This window comes from Stegodyphus dumicola, chromosome 4 (assembly GCF_044657685.1).
Source record: "Stegodyphus dumicola isolate Sdum_Otavi_A_Nest chromosome 4, ASM4465768v1".
Lineage (NCBI taxonomy): Eukaryota > Metazoa > Arthropoda > Arachnida > Araneae > Eresidae > Stegodyphus > Stegodyphus dumicola.
In genome coordinates, this window is record NC_140771.1 from 8,881,521 (window position 1) to 8,895,141 (window position 13,621).

Sequence of the window (13,621 nt, forward strand, 5' to 3'; positions counted from 1 at the left end):
CTCCCCCGGGCATCCCTCTGTTTCCGTGTAGTGCCTAAGTTCCATGCAATAAAAAAGGCGGAACACATAATAAGCAAAAAAGAAAAAAAAAAAAAATCTCTGATTTTGTGAAAAACCTCAAGACTAATACTAAACTCTATTTCGCTGTCAAAATCAATAGCGAGTTCCTAAAAGTTTTCCCCAAATCCGAGGCTGATCATAGCAAATCTCCGGATATCTGGAAGATAAACAAATTGATAATTACATCATCACTAAAAATTGGAACGACGGACTAAGGTAATCTTTCGGGGTCTCACCATTGACTGTTCCAAATATGATATTGAAGAGGAACTAGAAAAACTTGGATATAAGGTACTGAAGGTATCACAAATGCACAGATTTAAAACTAAAGTGCCAATGCCACTCTTCCAAGTAGAAAATCGGAAAAAAAAATTTGGAGGTGAATAGGAACAACTGCGTTTGCTGCAGTATCGAAACACACTTTATTGGCCAGTATTTTCAGGACAACTCCAAAATCACGTTTTACAGTAGTCAAAGATCTACTATAAATACGTTGGAACAATCAGCGACACAGCCTTCAGGCTATCACGGTGAAGACAGCTTCACGGCAAAGCACCAAAGTACAGCTCCCGACTCTGCTCGGTCGTTCTCGGAACTCCACGTACTCTCGAGACTCTCCACGCTACAACTCGCGATGCACTCGACGACACACAGAGCACAGCTCCCGACTCTTCGATTCAGTTGTTCCCGTAGCTCAACACACTCTCTCGACGATGCACTAACCGCGATACACTAAGAGACTCCTTCGGTGCACTCGACGACCCACTCGGCACTCGCTGACTGTCTGTCAACTCGATGGACTCTCACTAACTAACTAATTGAGTTACTCTTCAGGTACCAACAGGGTTTATTTAGCTTTTGGCCTGTGGTCGAGAACATTTTCAGATTTCCAGTAGTCCTGCCACTCAAGATGTCACACAACGTCTTCCAGTTCGGAATAGAAGTAGCAGAGAGGAGCAGCAGTTCAGAGGGTGTTATAAATGAGGCATACAGGGTTAAGATCGGAAAACAGAAGACTATGAGCAGCAGCGTAATATGATTATAGAATATTATTTGCAATAAAGATGTCGATGATGTTGAAACTCTCAGAAGAATGCCTAGTGGAGTTATCGGGAGCAATGATGGAGTAGCCATTGGTCTGAATGAAGTTGAATAGGAATTGCCTAAGGCATTTGAGAGGATGTTCTTTTACTAGGTATGCTTGGTGTTCCAATCTCCACCAATAATAGTGGAGGGTTTAAGAGTAAAGATAGAGTTAAGTTCCACCGGATCAAGAGTGCTGTTTTGTGGGATATAGATATTGGCGATAGTAACATTTCTCTTGGCAAGAGTGATAAGGGTGGTAGTGCTTTCAAACGAAGTGCGAATGTTGTGCCAGTAATGGGGTAACTGCCTTTTCACTAACGCAAGGGTGCGACGACCTCTTCCGACTTGTCTATCTGTACGACAAGCTTGGTAGTTGGGTAGTAGAACACTGGCCAATTTATCAAATAATGGTTAAAGCAAAATGTTGCTGAATGCCCAATTGTGCTATCATATTCCATGCCAGATTCTTCATATCAAGGAAGGAGAGATATCTCTCAATTGGGTGCAGCCAAATTTTTTTTTTATTATCCCAAGTCGACATATGATTGGTTACTTACGATCGTTACCGTTGCAAACACGTGCAAGAATGTTTTGTTTTGTTTTTCCAAGGAAGTGTAGCGCGAACTTATATTTTCCTGTTTATCGGAACGGATGGAACCAATGTGTCAAACGCATGTCATGTTCGATGTTTCTAGTTTACTTTTGTAAACGAGGGAGAACTTCAGTAACATAACAACAAGTATAGGAACACATTCCGCTCCATATTTTACTCTATGATATTTGGAAACATGCAAGAACATATCACACTTTATGACTTATTTGATCGTTGCTCGCTCGCATCTTTTCGTGTAATATATTATTATGATGATTTAAACAAACATATTTTGACAAGCAGTGAGTTATATGAGAGTATTAATGAAATTTCGACTGCTCTTACTTCAATTTCAGCTTCGAAATCAATTGTTTGCTGTCTGTTTCAATCAAACCTCTTATTGCCATCTGTCATTTTGGGGTAAGTAATGAAATATTAGTAATATGTTTGATACGATATATAATGTTATGACCATGAATCCAGTTGCATTAATGGAGCGCTAGGCATAAATGGGTTTTAATCGTAGCAAAAACTATTTGAGTGTAATGTTGTTTGCATACTTTCAGTTCATAGTTTCAAGACACTTTTTAGTTCCTTGTCATTTTTTTAGATGTATTTTGCTCACATTATCTGCAACCATTCTTGTAATTACAGTGGCTGACATTTGTTTATGAACACTCATGTATTTTTAAAATTTATTTGGGAAGATCATATAATAAATATTGAACCACAGAGTATTTTTTTTTTTTTCTAATACATTCATTTTGTTCTCTGTTTTAAGCCTTGCTTTTTCTAAAATAAATATCGTAAAAATACTCATTATAATATAATAATGGTAAAAGTTTACAATTAGATGCTCCTTGCTTTTTTGTCGATTTTTTTTTTTTTTTTTATGCCAAGATCAGCACCAGGAAGGCACAATTTAAAGATGACCCGTACACAAAACCAAAATAAGAAGTCAAAGAATTGTACAAACTCGTTGTCCATGTACACATTGATCTATTTTCAATTGAAAAAACATCAGAGAATTGCATGAACTCGGCATTGCACATTGCCTTGACTTGATGTGCTCCATGTGTACATTGATCTATTTTTCACTTTAAAAAAATCAGAAAGTTGAAACTAAGTTAAAAATATCATGGTACCCAAAAATGGGGTGTCATCACCAAAACTGAACAGAATTTGTCGCCAAATGAAGGGGCACCCAATTTTATACCAAAATTACCACCCAATTCTAAGAGCCAAAATAATTTGTTCGGATTGTTTCAGAAAGTTTTAATCAGTAACTTGCATAATTTGAACACTTAGATGTTTCGGTAAGCATTGTTTCTCATTGTAGTTTTTGTTTTAAATAAAAATACATTACAAGAATTATCATCTGCATTTGGAAATTATTACTTGTTTAGCAAAATATATTAACAATTCTAAACATGAATTGAATATGGCAAGAGGCTACAAATTCACAACCAATTCTGTTAGAAATTTATTCAAAATATCCCAAAACCCATGATTCAAAGTATTTAACTACCTTTGTTGTTACAAATTGATGGAAATTGCATCAGACTGTTAAAAATGCACTGAAATATGTACGATGTTACAGGCTAACACCAAGGAATTGCAGATTTATTTTATAAAAAAATAAAGCAAGACCTAAAAATTAGTACTGTAAAATGTTTAGCAGATTTAGAAGAATGGTTTTCTATATAACTTCACACTGAAGCTTTTGGCTAATCTTTGGAATATGGTAACAGGTAGTTTGGCGACATTTTGGTAAGGCGATACAGGTTACTAGCTAGGACTTTAGCAGTGTACATGGATAAAGACAAGAGTGTGCGCAATGCCATTTTTGTGCAATTCTGGGATTTTTTTTTTAAGTGAAAATAGGTCGACGTGTACATGGATATCGTGTATGTGGAATTCTTAAAAACGCGGCAAGCAGTTTGCGATTGTGCACTTTCTCCCAATTTCGCACCTAATCTTCATCATGATTAAGCACTTTTGTTCCATAAAAGTTCTAGCATAAGCGTAATTCGGCTAGCAGATTGTTGGAAAAAAAAAAAAAAAGAGTCATTTAAGGTATGTGGATATTTGAACAATCAACAAAAAGAAAATTTGTCAGCAAGGCAACAAGAAACATAATCCTGGCATTCTCAAAGCAAAGTTTTATTATATTGGGTTTGGTTCGGTTTATATGATTACGGCAAAACCTCGAGGGCTATGCCAAAGGGGAGGATTGCCTTCAAGGAAAACTAAGGGAAGCTGGCTCGCGATACATGTTACACATGGGGAAATGCATAAAAATGCCCATGCAGCTAACCAGATCGTGGGATTCAAGGCTGAGACTGGACTACCAGTGTTCAACAATTTTACCGCTCAGCCGCTGGTGGGCCTTTTATCATGTTGGGATAAAGTTGTATTTGCAGAAAAGTCAAAATTTAATAATAATTTATTTGGGTCTAACAGACAAATTAATATGTGACAAAAGTCGAATTTCAAACTAATCTTGGAAAACCTGTTACTAGTGTCATGCACGGGGGGGGGGAAGAGGCATATAGGTTTGATGATATTTCACTGCCTTTAGATTAAGGTATTTAGTGTTCATCAAAAATAGTGTGGATTAGTATAAGCATCTAGTAGAAAACTTGGAATGCAAAATTCAACTTCTATCATTATGATGATCTTAAACACATAGCATAAAATATTTTTAATTTATTAGTTTTTTTTTTTGGTAGTTGTTATGAAAAGTTATCAAAACTTCTGTATACTCTCCGAATTTAAATCCTATGTGAGTGAGAGAAAAGAATAAGGAAGCACACGATGCTTCTGCAAAAGTAACCCTTCCGTAGAAATGGAAAAAAATGGAGCATTCTTTCATGAAAAAATTCGTTAAATCCATGCCAAAGGTATGAAAAGGATAAATTTAGCTATCAAATATCTAAAGAAATATTTCATGTATTGTAAATTTCATGTTTTTATTAACCATTTGGGAACAGGATGGCCATTATAGTGGCCTTGGTATTCCCTGCTTGAAAGGATGAGGACGTTCACTTTAGTGGTCATGTCTTTTTTCCTCATTTTCCAAGCTGAAAAGTGAGTTGTCAAGTTTGATGTCGCTGTAGTCTTAATCACTTTCCTCTTTCAAAGGTCTTTGTTTTAAGGATCCATTTTTCCTTATAATTCTTTTTTCATTCTTGCAGCTTCAGAATTCAAAGATAACCTCATTTGTGCATGTGTCATCTTGTAAATTCCTTCCATTCTTTCAAAATCTGTATACACTACAGAAATTTCAAGTTTTGATTTGGAAGCTTTTTGCTACAAAACATTTGCAATACAAAATATACGAACAATGTGTAGTACAAGTCATATTTGAACTAAACACTGCATATTTTAAATTGTTAGGCATTAAATTTTGATGCAAATTTTTCATATTTATTTAGACTTTAAATTTAAATTTTTCTGCAGTATAAATATTAACATTTCCATATAGTTTAAGTTTTTAATCATTTATGTAGTAATGATTTTTTATTTTTTTACTACTGTAACATTTGCATGATTTGTTGATGAAGCCATGAATGTTTGTAGATTTAAGAAAATATGTTCATGAAATCTATGAAAAAATTTTAGATGCATTAAAAAATTAGACAGAGACCTGATAAATAAAAACAAACTAAAAATATCTATAAAATAAAAGATACAGAGGAATTTTGTAACATCGTAATATAATAGAATTAATTTTTGTTATCACTTTAAAAAGGCACTTAATTTAGTAAGATAAATTAAGACCATTACTTAAAATGTCATACACCTTTTTTTTAAGAAAGGTATGGCCTATAATATAGAGAAATAGAATGTTTTCTCTCTTTATGTATATATATATATATACTTTTTTGCAAAAAAAATCAAAGCACCAAGAAGGACTTTCGCGATCGTGACGAAATTTAGTATGTAAAAACATTTTGATCGAACATGCAAATTATCAAATTTTTAAAAAAGCAAATGAACAGGAATTGCGATCATACCCCATAATTTGAAAAGTATAAAACCAGTAACAGAGGCAGAAAATTTATCTTGTTTTATTGCTGCAATTCTAATTCCGTAAAGAAGCAACTAAAGATGCCATTATGATGATATCGAAGACTTCGAACGTGGTCGCATTGCAGAATTGCACAAAGGTCATACCGAGCAGTAGGCCACCACCTGCAGTGTACAGACACTGCTGTGCAAAATGTTGGCAGCAATGGTATCATCCACCATCTCGCAGCGCTTGTCTGAGGTACGGTTACACTCACAGAGGCCTTTAAGACATTTGCCTTTGACCCCCACAACATCGGCGGAGTCGTCTGGAGTGGTGTTGCAGCAAACTCTGTCAATCAAACATATCTGGGGCGTAGTAGGCCGCCAGATTCGGGCACCACAAAATATCGCAGATCTGGAGCGACAACTGATGAATGGCTGGCAGAATGCGTCGCAGGATGATTAGGAAACTCTACACTCCTTGCCTCAATATTGCATTGCTACCAGGGGCGGTTCGACCAACTACTAATTTGAACACTCAGTTGGTGATTTTGAGCTGTGGACAGATACTATGACCTTGATTTTTTAATCATTTTATTATCTGTGTATGAGCTACACACATGTTCAATTTCATCAAAACAACCACTTCCTTCATAGCGCTTCGATGTTTTTGCAAAAGAGTGTATGTACACTGCTCAAAAAAAAAAAAAAAAAAAAAAAAAAAAAAAAGGGACAGTGCTATATCTCCCGTTCTACTGGGCTGATTGACAAAATTCAACCTGCGTTTTTCATGTCTCGAAAGCGCGACTTGGGATATATATTAGATTTATATATAGCACTATTCTAACATAGGTATTTTGACACAAAATTGGACTTTTTCTGAAATAACATACCAATTTTTTTCCATATGTCGATTCTACGATTCAAATTATGCCAGAATACCAAGTTTTGTAAAAATCGTACGAGTAGTTTTTAAAATATTAGCTCTCAAAATTTTAGCTCCTCAATGTTAATTGAAATTGGCAAATATTTATTAATATCTATTTTTTTATTAAACTTTTTTGATTTTTTCTCTCACATTTCGAAATTTAGGTTCATTCCAAATAAAATTTACCCATTTTTTGCGTTTTATTTTTAAAATTTCTATTTTAAAATCATTTTTATAAATTTTTCGAAAAAATTTTGAATTATAACTTATAAAATTTTTACCATCATCTTAAAGTAGGTGTATTTTTAAGCATATCTGCAAAAAATTAGGCTTTTTTATTCAAAATTTTCTAAGATATACACGAATTTACATATTTTCGCGTTTTGAAATTTGGCATCTTTTTTTGAGCGATAATAACGCCAAATGTGGTCTATGGATTTTTGTTACACTGAATTGCCACAGCTATTTTTAACCTTAAATTTCAAGTAAAATTTTACGAAGAATTAATTATATGACATATTTTCCCTCAATGATGCGTAATAAATATTTATTAATACTATATTTAAAGCTATTTTTTTTAAATTATAGATGATATTATTCAAATTTTTAAGTATTTTTTTTTTAATTTCTCTATATCTTTAAAAAAAATAAGAGTAAAATTTTGTATGAGTAAATTTTTACCTTTGGCGTTTTATCGTCTTCTGCTTTACTTCGTTTAAATCGAATTGTCTAAAACTGATAATTTTTGTTTGATGTTTATTTGAATTTTATGACAGAAACTGCATAATTTATTTCTAAAAACAAACTGTTGCTTTTGAAGTGGCTGAAAGAGCGGCTGATACATATTTTTAAAGCACAGTATATTTTTATAGAAACATAAGATTTAGAATAATCATTTTTATAAAAGTCAAATTATGATATAAACATACAACCCTCTAGAGACTGAATTAATGGAAGTTCGGTGGTTGTGTAGAAATGATCTGTAGCTACTTAATGGCTGGATAAGTCAGCAGATTCTGTGGACAAGTAAGAATAATTATATAAACGACACCCAACATTCTGGATTCAATTAACAACGAGGATACGATGTTTATTAAATAAATTCAAGAAGTTTTAAAACATAAAAAATCAACTCATTTTTTTATCTTAAAATGTATTTTTGTGCGTAGCGTATTTTCATTATATTCTTAAAATTCTAATTTAGAATGTAATTGTCAAGAACTGAATCCTAATCATTAGTAATATAATAAGTAATTATTACGGTTATTAATAAATCCTTATAAATTGCAAATATTGCACACGATATTATTTATTTACACTTCAATTCTAACCGTCAGCTCTAGTAGAAGCTACAAATCAATTACATTTAATTAAGGATTGGATTATTTAATTATCGCAAAGCACACGAGGGTTATCTGCTAAATGGAGGGATTCCTTTGTGGAGGACTTTCTAAGGGAAACTGGCTCGTATACACGTTACACATGGGGAAAACCACGAAAATGCCCATTCGCGGGATTCGAACCTCGCACCGAACTACCAGTGTTCAGCATCTTTACCGCTCGGCCGCTGGTGGGCTATTTAATTAAGGAACGACCATCTAAGTTTAAAAACAGCATACCGTAGCAGCAATTCAATTATTGGCGCCGCATCTTTCATGTTACTCCCGATTGGCAAGCTACATGATTTTTAATGAGTATTCGGGTTTTGCTAGTAACTTCACTTAGAAATCGCGCTTAAACGAGGTTAGTTGGTTATTTTAACATAGAAAGAACATGGGAGCTATTTGATTAATATGCTTTCATAGAGAACCTTTGTAAAGAGAACCTAGAAAACTATGAAAACCAACCATGCAGCCTGGGTTAGACTTCGCAACAAACAATTAGTATTTAACAATCTTCAAATGATAGGCAACTGGTGAGGCTCCAACTAAATCTCCAATTTAATATTTTATTTCTATATATTTAAAATATTGTTGTATTGTTAGACACAAAAAGCAGAATTTAAGTTTTGTTAACTCGTTAGTAAACTACCAAGCCGTAGTGCAAATGAATATTCAATTGCTTTTGCAATAATTGTATTCACTTAATATTCTTGGAATATGAGCTAAAGAAGGAACGTTCTCGGAAGATTAAAGAAGTGTTTAAATCCAGGATATTAGGTTTGTCTTACAAGCTCAGGATCAAAACGATTCTGCAATTCCCCGAGTAGTTGACTTGTAAATGACTGTGAATTAAGCAGATGACTTTTAATCTTACGTTTTCAGTCAGAAAACCTATTCCGAATGTTTTGTATTGCATGACAATGCATCTTTTCATTATTCAATAACCAGTCGGAGAACCGCTTGTGTTCCGAAAATAAGTATGTGTACTCAATCGTCCTGCATGTACTTCAAATTTGTCTTCTTGTGATTTTTTCTTTCCCAAAAACTAAAGTTGCCTCTCAAAGGAAAGTTTTTTGACATTGAAGAGACAAAAGGAGTATGACATCTACTTTTAGAGGCATGTCAAAAACAGATCTCTACAAGCCTTCTCTTCCATTACATGTTGTGCAGTCAGATAAAAAGTTGCATCAGCGTAAATTTTATAATCTATTTTTATTCCACTCTGATTACTTTATTACCATACAGTGAATATATACTAAATCTTTTACTTTAGCTTAAGTAATTCGGAAGTTTTGACGGAATTGTTGTCGGAACTAGGACTTAGAAGACAAGTCAAATTAAATATTTCGATAATCCAATAAATTCAAGGTCGAAGTTTCAATATTTTATTTTGGAAGGGAGGGGAAATTTTTTCAGTTTTGGTCCATTATCCTAAGTATATTTGCTTTGATTCTTTATTTTTCCATAAAAGCGAAAAATTTACGCTTGGTATACATATAACGCATAGCTTCAAATTAAAATTTAATAATATACAGAGTAGTTATAATTAAAGTTCCACACTGAAACGGTCATAAAAGGAAAACTACTGGATCAAATGTTATCAAACTTGGTAATCGTGTAAAGAAGGTCATGGGAATTTATTTTCCGCGAAAAAAAGGAAGTTGGAAACCTCACCACCAGGGGGAAAATGGCGCTTTATGCAATATTGTTAAACGAAATATGGGTCGGAATCTAACTTAACCTTTTGTTACACGGGTTTAACATGTTGCATACCCTTAAGAAACTTTGAAGTAGACAAATTACCATTTAGAAGCGTTGAGTTCGATAAAAGTCGAGTGCGCCATCCGTGTAAGTGAGAAATTCGTCCGTGAAAACCACAAATTAGCGATTAGAAAATGTGAGATCGCAAATCACTCGCACAAGTGCGTACAATCTGGAAATCGTTTTCTTACAGATCGCTAATTTGTAATTTTTGAAGCCTGAATTTGGCACTAAAACATAAAGATACTGATTCAAAGCGCTTTTAATCGATTCGGGCCAAAGAAATCCCTCATGTTATCTATCTAGTTCCATTGCATTCTCCTAGTGCATTCGATTGCATAGCAGTCATTCCACACCGTTTAGTGTCGAATGACAGCTAGTTTTATAACTGAACCATTTTTCTCTGAAGAGCAGGCGACAGCTGGACCACTGTGATTGCAGCTCACTTAGAGTCAATTTTAAAATGTTTCGTGATACATGAACTGCATGGAACTGCAGTAACATGGCATTTTAGATACTACGATTTTTATGCAGGGCTGGGCCCCACCTCACGTATGTCGCACAGTTACTTAGGAAACATTTCACAAATGAACGTCTTATAGGCCGACAATTCCCCTCTTCCCACCAGATCTCAATCTCTATGACTTTTGGCTATGGGGTTATCTCAAAAGCACTGTTTATGGTGATATTCTAAACAATTTGGCAGAAATGAAAAATGTCCGTAACATTCCTCCTGATATGCTAAGAAAACTGCTGTTAAGAATGCAGTAACAGGATTTAACTTGCTCTCGGAAAATGCTGGGACGCTACATTGAACATGCTTTGTAACACGTTTTGGAAACTATTAAACACATTTTAAACAGATGTTTTCATGTCTTATTTCATTTACCAATATTGTATACAGCGCCATTTTTCCACTGGTGGTGAGTTTTTGAACTCTTTTTTTTTTTTTTTTCCTATGGAAAATAAATTCCCATAACCTCCTTTACACGATTCCCAAGTTTGATAACATTTGGTCCAGTAGTTTTCCTTTTATTACCATTTCAAATTGGAACTTTAATTATAACCACCATGTAAATTAAACTTTAAAAGTCTGACAGTTTGGTTCAAGTCCCAGCTTTAAAAAAATATATATTTAAATATAATATTTTATATTAATCCTCTTAGAAAGAATGTTTTAAGAAGCTAATTTTTCTCTCGCGTTATAGATTGTATAAAAAAACATGATCTTTAATATGATTTAGATTGTTTCAGCCGATATAAGAATCGGGTCACTCGGTGGTACAGAATAAACCCTGCTGGACTGTTTTATTTCTTTGTCATTTAGAAAAATCTTTTAATTAAAATATTTATGCTTTGGACTTTGCTCTATACTTTGTTTATAGTTAAAATGTCTAGAAAATGAAAAGCTGTCTTCAGCTGAAACGCAGTTGATGCAATTGATATTTTAAAAAAATTGACAAGAATGCAAAATTTATGGAAGTCTAGGAATCGAAAAATCTTAATTTTTTGTGTGAGCACTGAAAATAACTGTAGAAGGAAAGAAGAAAATTAGGGAGAAAAGTAAGCAAAAATTTGCAGGGAAATTTGGCTGTCAGACATACCAAGATGTTTCAAAAAGTTGGACGCTTTTGAATATACCTTCAGGATACTTCAAAGAATTTAGGTGTTCAAAGAGAAAACAGTTGGACGTGTACACCACCACCACCAAATACCATCAATTGAGCTTGTGTTAACAGAAAAGACAAAAACGATATCATTACAGATTAAAGTGAAGAGCGACTGGTTGTAAACTATATGGTTGTATAAATTTAAATTACGTTATAGAACATCATATCGTATCATAAATGGAGAATCCCATGATTTTCTCAGTCGAATTATTTGACTATTCAGGAGTTTATCCAGTGATGTATGTGGATGTCACCTAAAGACGTTTTTGTTTCCTCCTGATGAAACAGCGGCTGAGCGGTAAATCGCTGAACACTGGTAGTTCGGTCCGAGGTTCGAATCCAGCGAGCGGGCTGTCTGCATGGGCGTTTTCGTGGTTTTCCCCATATGTAACATGTATGTGAGCCAGTTTCCCTTAGAAAGTCCTCCACGAAGGCATCCCTTCCCTTAGGCATTATTAAATAAACCAAAACCTCTTGATGAAACCAGACTTTCCTTTCATCTCATACCTTCAAAATGTTTAGCCTCTAAAGACTGATAAAGGCTCTGACCAAATACTTCGTTATGAACTTTCTAAAAGAAACCAGCTAGCATACACAGTGCACATGAGAAAATCCAAGAAAACGCCCATGTAACCAGCCCGTTTACCGGGATTCGAACCCCGGAGTGAACTACCAGTGTTCAACGATTCTCTACCACTCGGCCGTTTGTGGGCCTTTATGAAATGGAAGGCGATAACTTTATTTAAAATGATTGTCAGAAATACCAAGATTATTTCGAAAAGTTGGATGCTTTTTAATATACTTGCAGAATGCCTAAAGAAAAAGAGCAAGAATAAAGTAGAATGCCTGAAGAAAAAGAAAAGAAAAAATAAATTTTTGCGTAAAATTTAATATTTCTACTTTTTTTTTAATTTAAAACTTTTTAATCTTATAATATTTGATTCTTGCGATTTCAAAAATAAAATATTTGACTAAAATATGAATAACATTTTAAGAAACCAAATGTAGGATAAAACTGTGTAAAGCAAAGGGCACAATGATTAAACTGTTTAAAGCAGTGTATGCAAGTCATCCTATGTTAAAATGTCCGTTATACATCTCTCTTATTTATATATTTCTTTTCTGAACGGAACATTGAAAGACGTGTTAACTGTGCTTTACTGTAATTTCTCTTTTAATATATGCAGTTTTCAAATGCATCATAGTCTGGGTTACAAAATATTCTTCGGAAAGAAACGCAATTCAAATAAATAAAATCAAATTCTGGAAAATTTATATTAATAAATATATTTAAAATGCTCAGTTCGAAGGAATAAATAGAAAATTTAAAACAATTATTTGAAGAGACAATGCAACACAAACAATTAAAATAAAAGTATAAAAATTTTAAAATTTCCTAAAATAATAACTATGACAAATAAATATATATAAAGAAAACTATTTGAAAAAAAAAAAAAATAAATAAACGCTGCACCGTTATTGACGCAGTTTGAATAGGTAAATAGAAATTTTTAAAACAGTTTTTCGAAGAAAAAAATGCAAATTAAACAATTAAAATGAAATTCGACAAAGAAAAAATTACTTAAAATAATAACAGTTATAATAAAAAATATATAAAGAATATTATTTGGAAAAAAGAATGATGGTGACTTTTTTTCCTCTCACTGGAAAGGAAACAAGGTTGCCATATATTAAGACGTTCGCCAAGTGAACTATTCTTGGTGCAAACTGAACAAAAAGTGCCAACATAAATTTGTGAATTTCTCCGTAAATTTCGCTCCAAATTTTACAAAATTTCATATTTAGGCGTAATTTGAGTCGTAGAATCGAAATATGTAAAAAAATTGGTATGTTATTTCAGAAAAAGTCCGATTTTGTGTCAAAATACCTATGTTAGAATAGTGCTATATATAAATCTAATATATATCCTAAGTCACGCTTTCGAGACATGAAGAACGCAATTTGAATTTTGTCAATCGGCCCAGTAGAACAGGAGATATAGCACTGTCTCATTTTTTTTTTTAGCAGTGTACATTCTCTTTTATGTATCACTGAGTAGTCTTCTGATTTGGAATCAGTTGCACCTTAAATTTTTCCCTTCATAAGGAAAACAGTTTAGACAATAATT

General features: G+C 33.4%; 1 protein-coding gene across 2 annotated transcripts in view; it reads left to right on the forward strand.

Annotated features, from left to right (window-relative positions):
- Positions 1-1,609: 1,609 nt before the first annotated feature.
- The window catches only part of LOC118193766 (beta-alanine-activating enzyme-like), an 87,051-nt gene continuing 75,039 nt past the window's right edge, over positions 1,610-13,621 (forward strand). Inside the window, exon 1 of one of the 2 annotated variants that reach the window (XM_085814527.1) lies at positions 1,610-2,158. In XM_085814527.1, the coding sequence (XP_085670653.1) occupies positions 1,920-2,158 (239 nt within the window). In that variant the 5' untranslated portion in view covers positions 1,610-1,919. The remainder of the gene's footprint in view (positions 2,159-13,621) is intronic. The other variant, XM_085814526.1, reaches the window with a different exon arrangement.